This window comes from Sus scrofa, chromosome 15, assembly GCF_000003025.6.
Source record: "Sus scrofa isolate TJ Tabasco breed Duroc chromosome 15, Sscrofa11.1, whole genome shotgun sequence".
NCBI classification, from domain to species: Eukaryota; Metazoa; Chordata; class Mammalia; order Artiodactyla; family Suidae; genus Sus; species Sus scrofa.
In genome coordinates this window covers 7607236-7625000 of record NC_010457.5, presented here as the reverse complement: position 1 = coordinate 7625000, position 17765 = coordinate 7607236, and the positions used below count along the sequence as shown (strand labels likewise).

General features: G+C 37.5%; 1 protein-coding gene across 5 annotated transcripts in view; it reads right to left on the bottom strand.

The window, feature by feature from the left end:
• Positions 1-17765, bottom strand: part of ZEB2 (zinc finger E-box binding homeobox 2) — a 132469-nt gene that overhangs the window by 6347 nt on the left and 108357 nt on the right. For all 5 annotated transcript variants that reach the window (XM_021076506.1, XM_021076507.1, XM_021076505.1 and 2 more), the window contains 5 exons: positions 13668-13856; positions 12758-12972; positions 9928-10036; positions 7071-9040; positions 4928-5108 (listed from right to left, as the gene is read on the bottom strand). In XM_021076506.1, coding sequence (XP_020932165.1) covers positions 4928-5108; positions 7071-9040; positions 9928-10036; positions 12758-12972; positions 13668-13856 — 2664 coding nt within the window. The remainder of the gene's footprint in view (positions 1-4927; positions 5109-7070; positions 9041-9927; positions 10037-12757; positions 12973-13667; positions 13857-17765) is intronic.

Below are 17765 nucleotides of genomic sequence, written 5' to 3'. Positions count from 1 at the left end.
TGATTCCAGGCCACAAATAGCACTGGAATGCCTTCAACACCTTCCATAGCTGCCATACTTAAAAGTTTATATCCAAAATAGAACTGACAAAAAAAAATTTATCAGACTGATGCTCCAGAATTAAAGTCAGAGATGTGCCATGGAAAGCAATAAGTATCATCATAACATCCATGAAGCTATGTGCTCATATTTCCTAATACAAACTTTCAGCAGGTTAAAAACCAGCATTAGTAGATTCAACCCCATTTTCATTTGCTAAGTGACACATTATAAGATTAGCAACCCATTCTACACACTTCAGGTATTCAGTTATATTGTGTTGCATAATTTCAATTTTAATCAAATACCTTTCATAATGCTATTGAAGGCCTCTGGGACATGCTAGTGTTTAGGAAGTGCTGTATGCTGCTATATGTTATTTCATCAATGGTCTTTACCTTAATGTAACGTTCAATATAAATTAAATGATAAGATGTAAAACACAATGTTAGTAGGAAGAAATTATTTACCTACAGGAGGAAAAACTGGCAAGGTATTTTTTGGTTGCTCTTCATTGTGTTGGAAATAAGGAAGATTCTAGTACTCTGCTTCGAGGAAGTCAGCAGTCTGAAGAAAAGAAGTGTAATTCAAACTACGCAAGAACCACTCCTCGACTTTTGGAAAAGATGTTTTGCATGAGGTAAACTGGATAGCAGAGCAGAGAATTTCAATAGAGTGCCAAGAGTTGGGAAAGATAGTGTGCTTTTCCATCTGACAGGACCACCCGGTGGGAAGGTAATTTAAAAGGAAGCAGAAATGCACTTGGGAAAAAGACAGAATTTGCCTTCCAGAAAACCTCAAGTCACTATATATGAATTTGGTCTCTCTTGTACATACTTGGATCTTTAAAAAATGCTATCAGGAGCAAGACTGAGATGTTTCTGACAGTGGCAAGTCATTCAAAGAGGCAGGATGATGCAGTGCGAGGCAGGGGAGATGGATTCTAGAATCTGATTGCCTGGGTTCAAATCCATCTTCTGCGACTATCTGTGCAGTCTCATACATGATAACTTCTCCAAGCATCAGGGTCCTTGTTGGTAAAAGAGATATAGCATTTGGGCACCTAACTTGTAGAGTGGGCATAACGAGTAAAGGAGACAATGCAGGTAGAGTGTTTAGTTCAAGGACCCCACATAGTAACCAATGAATGTTTCATATTTTTATTTGTGTTCATTAATATATGCTTAATAAGTGAGCTGCATGCATCGGGACCAGAGTACGTGGATAGAATGAATCTGGATAGAGAGAAGAGAAATTGCAGATGAAAACTTTCTTAATTCTTTAGTTGCTACCTAGGTAGAACTGTCCTATAATGTCCCTTAGGTACTAATGTCTCAGCAGCTCAAGGGTTCAAAAATATCAATCAGTTGGGTCACTGCATGGATCGGCTGTGTGAATAATTTTGGGTGATCATCACAGATTATGTAGTCTCTTTTTTCCAAAGGAACAACACACAAAACAGTGTCCTGAGAGAATGAGCATTCCAGAGGACAAGTTCAAGGCCTGTTAGAAAGGCTTGGGGGCTGCCCACTGAACTGCATTCTAAGGTAAAGATATTCCATGGTCACAGGGAATTGATTTTCAGAGATTCCCTTTGATAATAAATAATATGCTTATAATAGAAATACATTAATTCTATACTATGAACTGACAGCCTAAAAGAGGTCAATGTTTAACTATTATATCATGCAAAGGACAGAATTTAGGAGCAGAGGGCAGGAAGTTTTGACTTACACCTTGCACTAAATATTCTACTCATCTCCAGAAATTTCCCTGGTAAGCACTGAATAAATTCAGTTTAAATAGGAACTGACTTGGTCATTTATCTCTTTTTAACTTGTTTGATTGGTTTACCTGATTCAAATCAAGGTGTCCTGGGATTAAGTTTACACCTGAACAAGATTCAGAAGAAAACATCTAAACTGATACTGAGGGAGTCAAAACATTTTCAGAGTAAATTTTTTTGTCTAATATCAAGGTTCATGATTCACCTCACAGCTAGAATAACTGAAGTTAATAAATGGAAGGTTCGTGGTATGAAAAATATTATCATATAACTGAGAAAGAAAACTGGCTGGTAATTTATTTAAAACTTCAACTGCACTCAAAAGTAGAAATATTTTTATTACTTTTCTAAATAAAATGGGTTTAAGAGCACCTACCACAATTGCTCAGTAAAGTACTCAATAAATGTCAGATTTAAATTTTAGTGGAATATAAGTGAGTTCTTTACAGTGCCTAACAGGGATTTCAGATTTTTAATTTCCCAGTCCTTGTTTGTGACAATGAATCCTACTTAAATCAGCGTTTATGTAGTGTTTCCTTCCTCTGTTTCAGTCTCAGTCCCTAGGAAAAGCAAGCAAGCAATGAGCCACTGGTAAGGAGAATTAGGCATTGTATCTTTGGTGTCTGCCTAGGACATAAATTAAAAGGGGTAAAAGAGCACAGGGTCTCAAGAATAAGTAGCTCATAATTTCCTTCTTAATTTAAACTAGTCTCTATATATTAAATTGTAGACAGACGTAACAAACACACATTATCAATGACACATTCGTAATCAACACATAATCAAATGACCATTCAACTTCATTTCCCAACCTGAGAATCAATCAACCCAAAGATTGTTCTCACTTAACAATTTTCATATTAACACATTCTCAAAGTATTACTGGTGCTTAATATAAACAAAAAAAAAGATGTGTGGGGCCCAATTAGGGAAGGAAAATGAACTACATTTCCACATATATCATAGTGATAGAAAATTCATGAAGAACTTCACTTTGATGGAACCTAATACGTTGACAGTAGTAATGTCATGAGATGTTTGGTCAAGACGCCAAAAAGTTAACACACTGGAAATTTGACAAGCTGGGAGGCCAACAGGGGGATAATTAATCACATGTTAAAAGAAACCATTGGATGGTTAGCATCTTGTCACTAGACAATGTTTCTAGGCAGCTGATCTTACGTCTTAAAGGACCCAAACATTTTAATTTTGTTTTTTAAAATGCAGTATATTTTTTAGATTGATAATGCATATTTGTGTTTGTCAACTTTGGGGTCTCTCAACTATCGATACACCTCTGAAGTTTGTATACTTATAAGAAATAAAGATATTGACTGAATGTCAATATTCATGACGTCCCTCACTAAAATAAAACTTGCACTCACCATGTAGTAAATGATAGTTTGCATATGGTCATATAATAAAACCAATCAGAGAGGGAAAGATGCCGTCAATGGTGTGCCTATTATAGCTGAATAATGAAATACAAAATATATTTGAGGTTGATTAAGATATTAAAGTAAATGTAAGTATGAAAACATCTTTATAATACTTAAATAGGACTTGGTAGTAAAGAAAATATCTACTGATATCTATGATAAGAGACAAATGTAAGGAAATTTTCACATGTCAAACACTGAATTATGTCACACAGGTATAAAAACTGTTGGAATCTGTTATTCAAATTAGGTTGCCTTTAAAGTATCATTAGTGGAACTTTTGAAATAGCAGCAATTAGTATCGGACCATTGAATATAAGAAAACTGGGCTTGTTTGAGTAAGGGCACTGTTATTTATCAACCTTGTTCTCTTCACAAATACCCTCCACACTTGATGTTAAAAAACTCGCCCAACCCTCCCCCATCCTCTGGTGGATTGTGGTCCTTTGCACTGCCTTCTGCATATGCCCAGTGAGGAAGAAGAGTAGAGATCAGTACAAGTGCCTCCCAGGGAGAGTTTTCAGTTACCAACAAGGGTGCCACATATTTATACAGACAAAATGTGACAGGAAGTATTCACGTTCCCCTTTCTTTTCCTTCTTTCTTCTTTTTCTTTTTTGTCTCTTCATCAGTTTTCCCGCCAAAGCATTAATGTTAGGTTCAATTTTTTTCCTCTATACTGAAATATTTCATACTGGGCATCCTGATTTAAAATGAGAATTTTCCTATAATTACCCATGTCAGTATTTTGATTGTGATCTTACATGCTTTCTTTTCCCAGCTAGGGCTAGTACAGCATGACAAATTTCTAGTGGCGAAAAGTTGGAGATGGGTTAGGAATAGGAGAAGCAGAGTTATTTTGTGGTTAAAGGTGGAAGGGTGGTGGGCAGCCCTGGTGGAGCTCCATCCTGGACTTGCAGATCAGACCTTGGACTGTGGGAACTAATACTGCTTCACCTTATGGAACTTCACCTTTCATTATAAAAATTAACCCACTGTCTCTGTACTTATAGGGAAGAAATAGGCTGCTATCTTGGCAACCCTGTATAATCCTTCCCAATTAGGAATACATGAATTTAGAAATAAACTAAGTTTAGAAAGTTGTATTTCAGCCTTCTATTACTAGTAATTTCAGTAGCTCATCTGGCCTATTATTTACTTAGTCTCTTCTTTCACAGTACTAACACTTTTAATTTATTCAAAATATGGCCAATTTATAAAAACCAAGCAGTATCACCCCCAAATCATGGCTGACTTGATGTTTCATTGATGAAAAGAATACAGCATTGACTAAATTATTTTATTGTTAAGTTTGTCTACAGATAGGTTCCTCACAGCTTAAGAATGTGAAGACATTTTTTATAGGTGGCTTGTGTCATGCCATTTCATCACCCTGTCCATTGAAATATAACTTTGACATGATTTGTGAATTTGATGTACAGACTAACTCGAAAAATATAAGACAAGCACTCTCATAAACACATGAATGATCCAATAAACAGGCAACAAAAAAGTCCTACTGAGCTAGGCAAAAGCATTATTTCTTCCTTGTTGAAGGCATCAGCATATGCTACATCTTATGTTGCACAAGTGTACTCATTAAATATTATGAAATGTACAGCAGGCCGGGAAGCTCTAACTAGCTAGTCAAAGTCACTCATACCTGTGTGTTCGTATTTATGTCGCAGAAGGGAACTGCTTTTCTGGAATGTCTTGTCACATAAGTCACATGCATACATGCCACTTTCTGTCTTCTTGATCTTCTTTCGAGACAGACAGGAGTCGGAGTCTGTCATGTCATCTAGGCCTGACATGTAGTCTTGTGCTCCATCAAGCAATTCTCCCTGTGATATAATCACACAGTTCAACACAGTCTCTTCTCTTTGTGTTTATACCAAACAACTTTGCGTTGGCTGATACTTGAAGAATCTCAGAAGCGCTTGCTATGAATTGATAGTTTTTTTTTAATTTATTTTTTTATTTCATTTTATTTTTTTTGTGTGTGTTTTTGCCTTTTCTGGGGCTGCTCCCATGGCATATGGAGGTTCCCAGGCTAGCGGTCTAATTGGAGCTGTAGCTGCTGGCCTACGCCAGAGTCATAGCAACGCAGGATCCGAGCCACGTCTGTGACCTACACTGCAGCTCACGGCAATGCCAGATCCTTAACCCACTAAGCAAGGACAGGGATAGAACCTTCAACCTTATGGTTCCTAGTTGGATTCATCAACCACTGAGCCACGATGGGAACTCCCAGTTTCATGTTTTTTAAAAAAAAACAAAAACAAAAACAAACAAAACAAAAAAAACCTACTACTTTCCATAAACAATACATTTACTTTTTTTTTTTTTTTCTTTTTTAGGGCCGCACCCACAGCATATGGAGGTTCCTAGGGTAGGGGTTGAAATGAAGCTGTAGCTGCTGACCTATGACACAGCCACAACAACGCAGGATCCAAGCCATATCTGCGATCTACACTACAGCTCATGGCAACGCTGGATCCTTAACCCACTGAGCAAGGCCAGGGATTGAACCTGTGTCCTCGCAGATACTAGTCAGATTCATTTGCTAAGCCACAATGAGAACTCCATGTTTCTCGTTTCAACAAAAATATAAACCTTCTCTGCCCTGGGTGGTAGTGCTTATTGTTTTTCAAGGATAGAAAATGGCCCATGATGAAGGTGAGGAAAACATAAATGTCTCCCAAATCCTTAATTTTCCTTCTATCAGGAAATATCCCTGAGTGAAAATTAAACATCAGAATGTGTGTATTTTCCAGTGTGCTTAACTTTGGAAATGATCTGTAGCTGTAGAAACCCCATTTTAATTGAATTTTATATTTAGGTACAAAATGTTATTATTATGCAATCTATTTAAATGTATGTCTACCAACTAAAGGCCTCAAGCAATATTTTTATATTTAATTTTCTAATTTGAAATAGGGAATATTAATAACACTTTTTATCAATGTTCTATCTATGTTAAAACAGCCTTCAGCACTGAGCAATAATGAATGTGGATCAGTAAATTATTAAATTTCTTGATATTTATTTTGTCTTGATCCAAAAGAGTGCAAACTTGCATGATAACATACATTTCCATTTGCTAGTCAAGTTCAGTTTTCTTAGACTACGTTTGCACTAATTAATATTAGAGGAGATTAAATAGGCTTAAATACATTTACAAAGAGGGCAGACGTACTGTAAACTGGAATACTGGAACAGCTGTTACAGAGGTGCACTGCTACTTATGCTCCTATTTTGCAAACTAGGATTATATTCCACGATGTTAAGACATACCTGCTTTGGTACTTGAAAAACCTGAAATGATTTGCTAGTTTGAAAGCTACCAAGGAAATCATGTGGAATATACAAAATATCTTTGAAACACTTCCAGATAAACTATTCTCTATAAAATGAAGTGCATATCAAATTTATATATGCATTTTTGCAACTTGTGAACATCTCTAAGAATATGTGACTGTTATAAAGGTTAATGTTTAGCATCTATGCAAGTCCTACCAAATATTCATATCAGTGTGTAACTCTGAAAGCAGGTGGATCAATCTAAATAAATCTCAAAAACAAATATTAAGTTCTTTATCTTTTTTAAGGCAAACATGCCTACATGATACAGCATTCCACTACTTCTCCATTTATTCACTTAGTCCACTCAGTTTTAGACTCAAGTTAAAAGACACTCTTCTATTTTTGCTGAAAGCACCACACTACATTTTTTTCCCCTACATGCACATACAGGATACAATTTTCATCTCCTCTTTTCAGAACAAAAAGACACATCTCATTACCTGAAATCCTTGTTTCCGCTGATACTTTCTCCTTTGCTGCATATCAGCGAAAGTAGCTGCTCCAGTTGGGTAAGTATAGGCCATGTGCGGTAGGAAGCTCATCTGATCCAGTCCCGGGTATGGTCGTAGCCCAGGGATGCTCGTCTGGACGGGTGGCATGAAAGTGGCAGGGGGAAATGCGCTTTGTGGAGGGAGAGCTGTGTATAAAGGTTTGGCACTAAATGGGTTCATGCCGAACACTGGGTTAGTGCTTTTGTTGTCCAGATTATTTGAATTTGAAAACTCCTTCTTGATAAAAGTCAAGTTCAGAGGTTCATCTGAGTTTTCAGATGATGAAGAAACACTGTTATGGTCTAAATTTATGCTGCCAACTTTTGTTTTGTTCTTTGTGGCTATAATACTTTTGGGTTCTTTCATTTGTTTTGGTAATGACAAGTCCAAAGGCTCAGCCTGGAGCTCCTCGGAAGAGAAGCTGTTTGGAGTGTAAGAACTACTGTGGGAGTTTTTAGAAGATGTGGAGGAAAGATTTAAAGGAGATGGAGTATTACTCCTTGAGTGGTCCAATTTTTCAACTGGTTTAATATTGGTAAAGTGGGAAGGTTTTGTTAGCCTGAGAGGAGGGTCACAATTCGTAACACTGTTGTGGAGTTCCGCTATAGAAGGTGATGTGATAGAGTCCATAGGTTTTACAGGAGACCTGGGTAATAAAGAGTCTTTTGTGGGAGGGTTACTGTTGGGAACTAACGGTTTGGAGTTCCTTTCCAGTGATGGTGACCTGGAATTTGAGTACTGGTAGACTTTTCGTTGCTCAAACCATTCCTTCACAAATTCCTGAGGAAGGCCCACAGCAATGGAAATTTTCAGCAGTTCATCAGAGTTGGGCTCCATGTTCATAGCATAATATGCTTTAAGTACAGACATGTGGTCCTTGTATGGGTTGATGGGGCTTGTCATTCCTTTCTCAGAAAGTACAGATGACAAGAGGAGGGCTTTATTATCAACAAAAACTCCGGCTTTGTTGGAGACAATGTTTTCATGAGGTTGCAGGACTGCTTTAATCTCTTCATTCATCTTACAAAGGTAACGTTCATGCTGATGCAAAGGAATGGGGCCAGGAAAACTTTCTTTACAGAACTGGCATGAGAATGGAGTGGATATGTTGTGGTTCTCAATCATTTTGTCATCAGTGACCAAATCTATTAATGTACGTAGCTTTTCTTTCTTTATATTACTGATCTGTCTCCTTGAGTCAGTAGTCAAGCTCTGGAGGCAAGCTTTGGCTTCATTGACTTTTTCTAACGTGTAGTCAATAATACTTTTAGTGGCACCATTATGACTCACGACTGGAAGACCTACAGGTGGGATGTTAGGAGACGTAACACCTTGTTCCTCAGGTTGAGTGCATGGATCCTTCATGTGATAACCTTTCAACTTTGAAATTTCTTCCGTCTTGCAGTCCATTTTTTGCCTGGAAACTGTGTTGTCCACAATCTGTAGAACCTTTTGTACCTCACTTAAATTACTATTCATTGTGGGAAATCCAAGTAAAGGGGCTTCCATCCCTACACCTAAGTGCTGCATTGGACTCTGAGCAGATGGATGAACTCCTAAAGGGCTGGTGGCTCCAAGTGCACCATTCATAAAGGGACTAGTGCCACTAAACCCATGTGTGGCCATAAGAACTTTATAGTCATTGAAGTCTAGTGGTTCTGTTTTAATTTTAAGTAAGCCTGTTTGCTCAGACATACTGAGTGGTTTTCCATTCTCCAACTTGTTTCGCAACTGGGTAATGGCTGAATTAGTAGGAGAAGAAGAAACAGAGTTAGGGGAGGAACCCGTCTTGATATTGTTTCTCATTCGCCCGTTTACAGAGATTAAACCAATACATTTCTTGCTGCTGATGTGTGAACTGTAGGAACCAGAATGGGAGAAGCGTTTCTTGCAGTTTGGGCACTCGTATGGTTTTTCACCTAAAATGACAATTAATATTAACGTTACATTTCTTTGATTGGGGAACAACTGAGATTGTCTACTAAGGCAAGAAAGGATCACGATGGAGCACCTCTACATTCTAGTGCTTAGTTTAGAATTATGTGGCCATAACTGTTTCTGGGCTTTATCTACCCTGGGAGGACATAATTCAAGATGTTAGCAGTGGAAGGTGAGGGCTATCTGTGCCTTTTTCAGCCAAGATCCCAAATCTTGTCTTGCCATCGGCAGGCTCCTATTTAAACAGAGTGTCAGATTAATGTGTGGTCAATAGCACAATAAAGATGTCACAGTATTTAAAGGGAAGTGTAGCCATGGCTTTAATCAACTCTGTGAAGATCCCATTGATTCTACCAGTCCAACTAGTTCTTTGAATAGCATCCAATTTGGTAATAAAATGCTTAGCAGAGCTATCAAAATAGTTATAAAGAAGAAATCTCAGTGGTAAGATGTTGTTCTGTAATCTACAGCTCTCAGGAATCAAGGAACACATCATACAAAAGCTCTTATCCAAAATTCTTCAACATTTTTCTTTCAAGGTTGGGTATCTTTCAAGCTAAGTTTCTTCAGGTCAAAAACATTTTATCTGCAGAAGAGTTTTTATAGGGACAAAAAGGAGCTTCTAGATTTATATAGCAAATCAAAGCATTTGCAATTTTTAAGAAGTATAAGCACTCCTCTTCTTATTAGTAGAGCTGTGGGCAGTACCATAAGTCTCATGAAGACAAAATAGGCAAATACAGCTTATGAAATAAATGGGTAGTTCCAAAAAGCTACAAACAGGATTGTGTAAATTTTACACAATCTTTAAAAAATGCCCCTAATGAAACCAAATGCAAATGTGAGCACCAGCCTCTCTGCTACTCACCACTGTGAATTCGCAGGTGTTCTTTCAGATGGTGTTTATATTTGAAGGCCTTGCCGCACTCTGTGCATTTGAACTTGCGATTACCTGCTCCTTGGGTCAGCATTTGGTGCTATAAAAGGAGAGAGACTGACATCAGTTTTGTGCAGGAGGAACAAAGGAAATTTGTTACAAATATTTTTAAAAGGCCTCTATTTTCAGACAGGCCAAAAGGTTTGAGTGCATGTTTATTTATTTGCCCAGTCTTTCGGAGTTGCAATAAAAGTGATAATGTTGGCAATAAAATTGGAACAAATAAAAAAAAGTGCTTTCACATGCGCATCCAACACTTGCTTTAGAATTATCTCTGTAGTCTCTTTTCCAAAATGTTTCTTTGAGCTGTTGGAGATGAGAAAGCATAATTGCAAAGATGTTTCTGGTTCTCTGTGTTCACTGCACATTCTAAGAAATGCAACTATTTCGTCAAGGAAAAAAATAAATATTTTCCTCAAAATCCTAAATAGCCTCCCCCGCAAACCTCCCCACACAAGTAACTGATTTTATCAAATTTCTATACGAATGTAAAAGTATATCTTATACTGAAGCAATATCAAATTTTAAAAAGAAAAAGTGCACATAATGAAAAAAAATCCTTGAATATAAATATTTCATCACATGATAAGCATGTTTAAATACTCCATTCACTGTGCTAGTAGTGACTATAAATACTGTTTTTCCTAAGATATTGCATATAAGATTTGATTCATTCATCAAAGACAACATCATGGGTTAGAGCTGCTTGGGCAGTTTTATCATAGGCCAGTAGAAGAGACTTCACCGACTTGTCATTTTCCTTTTTAGTAGTGTGCTAGGGAGTAGGGATGAAAAAGAAAAGTTTTTGAAAAGACAAGTTAAAAGGAGCAAAGATATAATCAAACACAGCTGACCTTTTTTGAATAAGGGAGAAAAAAGCACTGTGGCTTCAAATTCTGAAAAGGAAGGAGGAGGGAAGGAAGGAAGGAAAGAGAAAGAAAGGAAGGAAGGAAGGAAGGAAGGAAGGAAGGAAGAAAGAAAGAAGGAAAGAAAGAAAGAAAGAAAAAGAAAGAAAGAAAGAAAGAAAGAAAGAAAGAAAGAAAGAAAGAAAGAAAGAAAGAGAAAGAAAGAAGGAAAGAAAGACAGTCATCCACTCTGGATGCTTAAGGTAGGAGGCCAGCCTTTTTCAAGCAGCAATGACACAAAAGCCTTTTGCAAAAAGACAGCACAGAAACGGTATGACAACTGCTAGGGTGTGCTGAATCTTCCCACATTCCTAGTGAGACAGATGGTGTTACATGGGACACAGGGAGGTTTGTTCAAACAGCAGCAACCTTCAAAGATCAAGCGGAGCCCAGCCCGCCGAGCGCCATTGAGGGACCAGCGCTCATATGTTGCTGAGTTGCATAAACAAACAGCAACAGCTGCTTTGTCTCCCCCCACAGCCCTCAGAGGACTACTATAAACTTTAGTTGTGCCACTGTTAATATGATACAATCATTTTAATTTACTAATTGTAAATGCCATGAGCAAATGAGGGGACTTTTCAACACCAAAGCTACCATTCATAATGCGCCAACACAATCACACTTCTGCATGTGAAATTTAAAGCAGTTATGCTAGACAAATATCTAGGCACTTTTTTTTTTCCTGGAGTTTTTATGCACATAAGCAAAGGAAGATAAACTGTTACATAAGTGTAACTATGCAAGCATAGTTTTTATAACTGAACTTTGAAAAATATTCAGGTGACAAGTTCAATCAGATAGAAATGATTTATATAAGCTGTTTTCTTAGAAGAGTGAAATTCCATAATCTAGTATCATCACCATTGCTTGATCGTGTTTGCTTATTCTCATCTTCCTGATTCAAAGAGAATAAAGCCCATAAAAAAGAAACATAAGAATGTTAGAGAATATCCTGTTCAATAATTTTAAAAACAAATATGGTATCAGGCTTTATACAGGGTGGTTCCAGGTTTGTAGGGCTAGTTGTTGGGACTTAAGGCAGACCATAATACCAATCTGCAGTCAATGCTCCCAGGGGGACAGAAAGAACAGTTTTGATAAAACATTTAGGGGACACTATGAATGAATCCTATTCCATCATTTTAAGGATTTAAGAAGCTATGCTAACCTGTTCAAGATAGTTTTTATTTTTAACACAAGTAAGCCAAAAGAGGCAGGGCAGTTTTAAGACTTAGCAACAAAGATGCAACATATCAAGAAGGGATCATTTTTATTGTGTATCTAACATTTTAGTATTAATCCAGTTTCCTTCGTATAGATATGCATACACATTAGATGCTTTTTTGATTTTCCTTAAAACACTTAATTAGATTTCATAAACTAGTAGCAGCTTGTAAAAACAGTCTAAGTAATTGAAGATGTTATGTGACCAACGAAAAAATACACGCTCCTTTTACTATGACTTGGATCCTATATGAAGAGAAAAAATTTCTAAGTAAAACTAGGTAAAAAATGGAATTAAAATTGCTGAGATGTTTAATACTGTATAATTAAAATGCTACAATTTCATTCACTTTTTGTGGAACATAAAGATGAAACTAAAGTCAAGTTAAAGTGCAAATAAAATTTCTAAATTAGAAATTAACACACTCATTCGATCGTGAACATAAGACTATTAAATCATATTAGAAGAGACCATCAAAAAATCATTTAGACCTCAATTAAAGCTATTACCATTAAAAGATCTGCATCTTCAAAATGCCATGAAAAATTAATAATGATTGCCAATCAAAGCAATATCGTTTCTCTAAGGGGTTATTATAGAAAGAAATCACTTAAAACCAACCCCCCACCTGATCTGTGCCTGGCTTGTGCGTCACCATATGCCGCTCGAGCTGGGTGCGGTAGGCAAACGTGTAGCTACAAAGAGGGCAGGAGAAGTTCTCCTCATTCTTCTCGTGGCGATACTTGATGTGCTCCTTCAGCGATGTCAAGCGCTTGTAGCCCCGGTCGCAGTAGGGGCAGGTCAGCAGTTGGGCAAAAGCATCTGGAGTTCCAGGTGGCAGGTCTGTAGCCGAGAGACGAGAGGGAGAGAAGCGGGCCAAAAGGTCAGTAAATCAATGGCAGCTAATGGGCTGACTGCCCGGGATGGTGTGACAGGAATCACTGCAATCTGCTCCACGAGAGTGCCATCATCACACGTGGCCTCCCCGCATGCAGGTCCCCTCGCACACCCAGCACAGACTTGTCGGAATCAGCTCACACTGCGCTGGAAAATTAATTAATTACTGGAGCGTTTGGGGGAGAATTTAAACAGCTGATAAATGAGGAAATTCTCTTTAGGTGACTGACAGTTCGTAGCAAACCTTTAGTCACATGTGACCCAGGAATTCACAGAGTGAAGGAGCTTTTCAGGTGTCCCCGGAAAGAAGAAGGAAAGGTCAGGGTCAGTATTTCTAAACTTTTTTTTTCTCCTCAAAAGTGAAATATTTTGGAAAGATAGGAATCAATTTAGATATTTTTATCTCTTAGAAATAGGCTCTAATTGTTCTTGTTCTTTATTGGATGTACAGATGACACAAATTTGCTGACAAAAAAATTTCACAATACCCTAAAATTACAGTTCTAATCTTTGCTCATGAAATTCCATGCCTCTGCAGCTGTTCTTCAAATTTTAAGGTAAACACCCAGGCATGTAGTGCATTTGTAATTGTAACAGCTGCAGAGGTCAGCATCGTGGCTAAAAATGAATTACAGCCTCACCATTTTCTTCCTGCCCATTGGCCTCTGGCGTGCCAAGGCGAGACAGCTCCTCAGGGGCTTCTGGGTAAATAATGGCTGTGTCACTGCGCTGAAGGTACTCTTCGATGCTGACTGCATGGCCATCTCGTTCCTCCAGTTTTCTTTTGGCAAAGTATTCCTCAAAGTCTGATGTGCAATTTGCATTCTTAACTGAAACGGTAAAAAGGAGACGAAATGTCTTCTCAAGGCCTTTTTCCTAGAAACCCATGACTGCCTTCATCACCATAAGACACATTGACTTGCAAAAAAGATAACCAGTACCTAGCTGATTTGTAGGAAGTGTTGAAGATGACCAGTGACTGACTGAATGCTTATTCTCATAATATATGCCAAAAAAGAGGAGAGGACACTTTGCTTTAAGTTACATGGGCATATTTTATTTTCCTCTTCCTGGAACACTAGTCTGTGTGAGTCACAAAGAATGAAAGAAAATTTTAAGTATTTTTCAGGGAAAATTAACAAAAAAAGAACTACATTCCAAGATCCGAAAACATGAGAGATAGCGTGAGCTCAAAGCTACTTTAATGGTCTATATAAAACTTCCTTTTAAGAAAGGTATATTTAATTTTTTATGGTCCACTAAACTTAACATTCCTCTAACCACATATACATCCTGTTGCCAAATATAAGCTTTTAACCCTTCACTCTCTGAACATCACAGACCACTAGGATTATACAGTCAGAGAGAGATGCAAAAGGAAAGATAACCCTAGAGAGATAATAATGGGACTTTGTTAAAAAATCATGGAATGTGGGAGTTTATCTTTCCTTAAAATTTCAGTGTTTAGCTCAGTATTTTAAAGCTGCTGAAAATAAAATTAAACTCACACTGATAGATACAAAATAAAAAGTAGCAGACGGAATTAAGAAAGTGACTATACTGTTGTGTGATTTTTATATGATATTTAACTTGTATAGTTATGACTCTATTCCCATGATACGAATAATAGTTGTAAATCAATTTTAGCTACTTCTGTCACAAGACTGTCTATTTGAAATTTGTAGATACGTTTCTGAAATAAGTAGTGGCTTAAATATCCTAAGTAAAAACTTTTGTGCACAAGACAGTGTTGGGAGAATGGCGGCCACATTTTTCTCTACCAGAAGTAAGTGAAAAAGAGCCTTCTGCCAGTACAAGTAATGGTGGAGCCATAGTTTTTGAGAGCAGTTAACCTTGATTCCACTATTCTTTACCTTACCTTCTCTGTCATAAAAGATATTACAGTACTTGCCATCCTAATTTCCCAGGAAATTTGTGGCAGGGTGGTGTTCAAGCAAGCCAATCAATTTTTATTTTTATTTTTGGCTTTCACTGTTATGAACTGCTAAGAGTATAGAAAGTGGAACCTTCAATTAATCAAGTATTTACTGAATGCCTGGTATGTGACGAGCATCATGTCTTGTTTGGATAAGCAAAAAACAATCCAGCCTCATTCCCCAGGAAGCCTTGAGATTGATCAATACAACTGATACTCTCTCAAAAATATATCTTACAAACTCAGATAAGCATCATGAAAGAAAGCTGTACAGTGGTATTATAGGAGTAACAGGGGGACCTGTTGAGAACTGGAGGAAGTCTGGGAGATCAGGAAAGCCTTAATTGAGAAGCATGAAGTTAACTAACTTTAGAAGCTACTGTAGAGCGGTGGTGACCAGAAAGAACATGGAACATTTATAGGATCTAAAAGGACCCTGTTAGAGTATGGAAAGGGGAGCAGCATGTTGTAAGGGTGGAGAGGAAGGCAGTGACCAAACCCTACAGTGTGTGCTAGCCCTATTAAGATTTGGGTTTTCTTCTAAGAGGAATAGGAGGCCACTGAAGGGTATCAAGCAAGAAGAATGACTGGATGAATTTAGGGATTATCTGCATTTTTTTTTTTTTTAATAGCCGCACTCTGGGCATATGGAAGTTCCCAGGCCAAGAACTGAATCCAATTTGCAGCTGCAACTTATGCTGCAGCTGTGGCAATGCCAGATCCTTTAACCAGAGATAGACTCTGAACCACCACAGCAACCCATGCCACTGCAGTTGGATTCTTAACCCACTGTACCACATCAAGAACTCCAGTCTGCATTTTTAAAATGACAGTGTGATAGGGATTGCAGGAAGGGAAAAGGAGATTCTGGAAAGCCACTTAGGAGTCTCTTGCCATTGGTCAGGCAAATGATAAAGGTTAAAGAATTGGTTATGGAGACTGTAAGAAGTAGCTAGATTTGAGAGGTACTTAAATAGTAAGATCATTAGATTTGGGAAAGGATTGGGTGTGCCAAGGAGGGATGAGGCTAAGATTCTCCTTAAGTTCAGTCTTTTTGAATTTGATGGATTTAAGTGACATTTACCAAAGCAAGAAACATGGGAATCCTAAAAAGACTTGGAACTATGAAGGAATACATTGGATCAAATAAAAGGAAACTGGGGAGCATTACACTTTGTAGACTATTAAACTAAGTGCTTACCATCTGAATACTGTGATCTCAAACCTTTCTCTTTTGCCACTCCAACTTGTGTTAATATTAATGAAAGCAATTGCATTCTTCCTTCAAATATGGGTTTGGAATGTGCAATAGTGGATTAGGATTTTATATATTAAAGTTTCATTTAAATCTTCTCTTACAATCTTAAGTCTCAACATCTTTTCTTAGAAGAGGACAGACACTGATAAAGATCATTTTTCCTCCAGTCTACTGCCACGGATGTTTTCCAGAGGATACTTATTGGTGGTGATTGTGTTGGTGTCATTTAACTTACACCATTAAGTCACTAGGGAGTATGAAAGAACTGCCAGCTTGCATAAACTATCTGTTCATCATTTTGGATCATCAAAATAACTTCAGATCTATCAAAAATGATCTTTTGTTTTAAAGGGAAGGGAAGATAAAAGGGACAAAATATATGGGTCCAAGATGAACCTGTTTTGAACGACTTGACTGATTTGACCAGGGACTGACTTTTTCAGCACTGTAGCCATAGAAAGTAAGGTAACAAAAACTTTCTCAATCCAGATCTATTTGAATGTTGCCAAATGTTTAGTCACTATTTAAGTTTTTCAAAAACATTTTCCCACCTGAAGATCCTTAGTGTAACCTAGTAAACATGGATGGATGTATACTGAATATCATCCTAATTTTATCTTGATATTTCAGCAAGTATTTGAATTATCTGGCTATCTTTGCATGAATTTTCATTTGCATATGAATGTTTCCATCAGAAATGTAATCAAATGCAAATTCAATTGGATTTGCATTAATAGCCTTTCGGCTTAAAAGGGGGGAAATTCTGATTTTTCTGGATAGGCAAACTAAACTGCATCTAGATACATTACTGGTATTTGGAGAGGCAATTCACTTGCTAGATCAAATTTAGCCATCCTAGATTTCTATGTCAAGTGTGATGGGAACAAAAGATACCAAATCATGTGCTCTCTTTAAGGATCATCTTTGATCATCTTTGTATCCTGAGCTTCGAATATTGCCTAGAAATTAGCGGGCACTCAAGAATCATTTACGGAATGAATGGGGAATAAATTATGTTCTTAACACTAATGTTGGTGCAGAAGTCTTATAATAAAAGTAAGCATATGGTAAGATACTTACAGTTGAGCTAGGAACTTAGACCTACTATACAAGAAACTATAGAACAATTTATGATAAACTGTAGTCGAGATCATAAATAATTTCAAGAGTTTGCCAGGGCTCAGATGAGTAATCAAAAAGGGTTTCATGAAGGACAGAGTACTTAATCATTTAAGTTATTGAGTTATAATCTCAATACGCAGAGTCATTTAAGTAGGTTAGAAACTACCCTTCTATGATCTAGGTATAACCACCATGGATATAATGTGTTTCTTCCTGGTATTGCTATGGATACTAGTGACATATGCTTTTCTTGCCCAGCACCACAATGTTCTCCTTTGCCTGGAATGGTTTGCCATTGTTCCTATTGCCAAATTTTATGGTACTCAAGGCAGAAGCCACACTGTCTCATGATCTTGTTCCCCTAGCTACAGTGGATTCATCTGCACCTGAAGTGAAGCAATCTTAGCCCTCCATCCTCCAGGT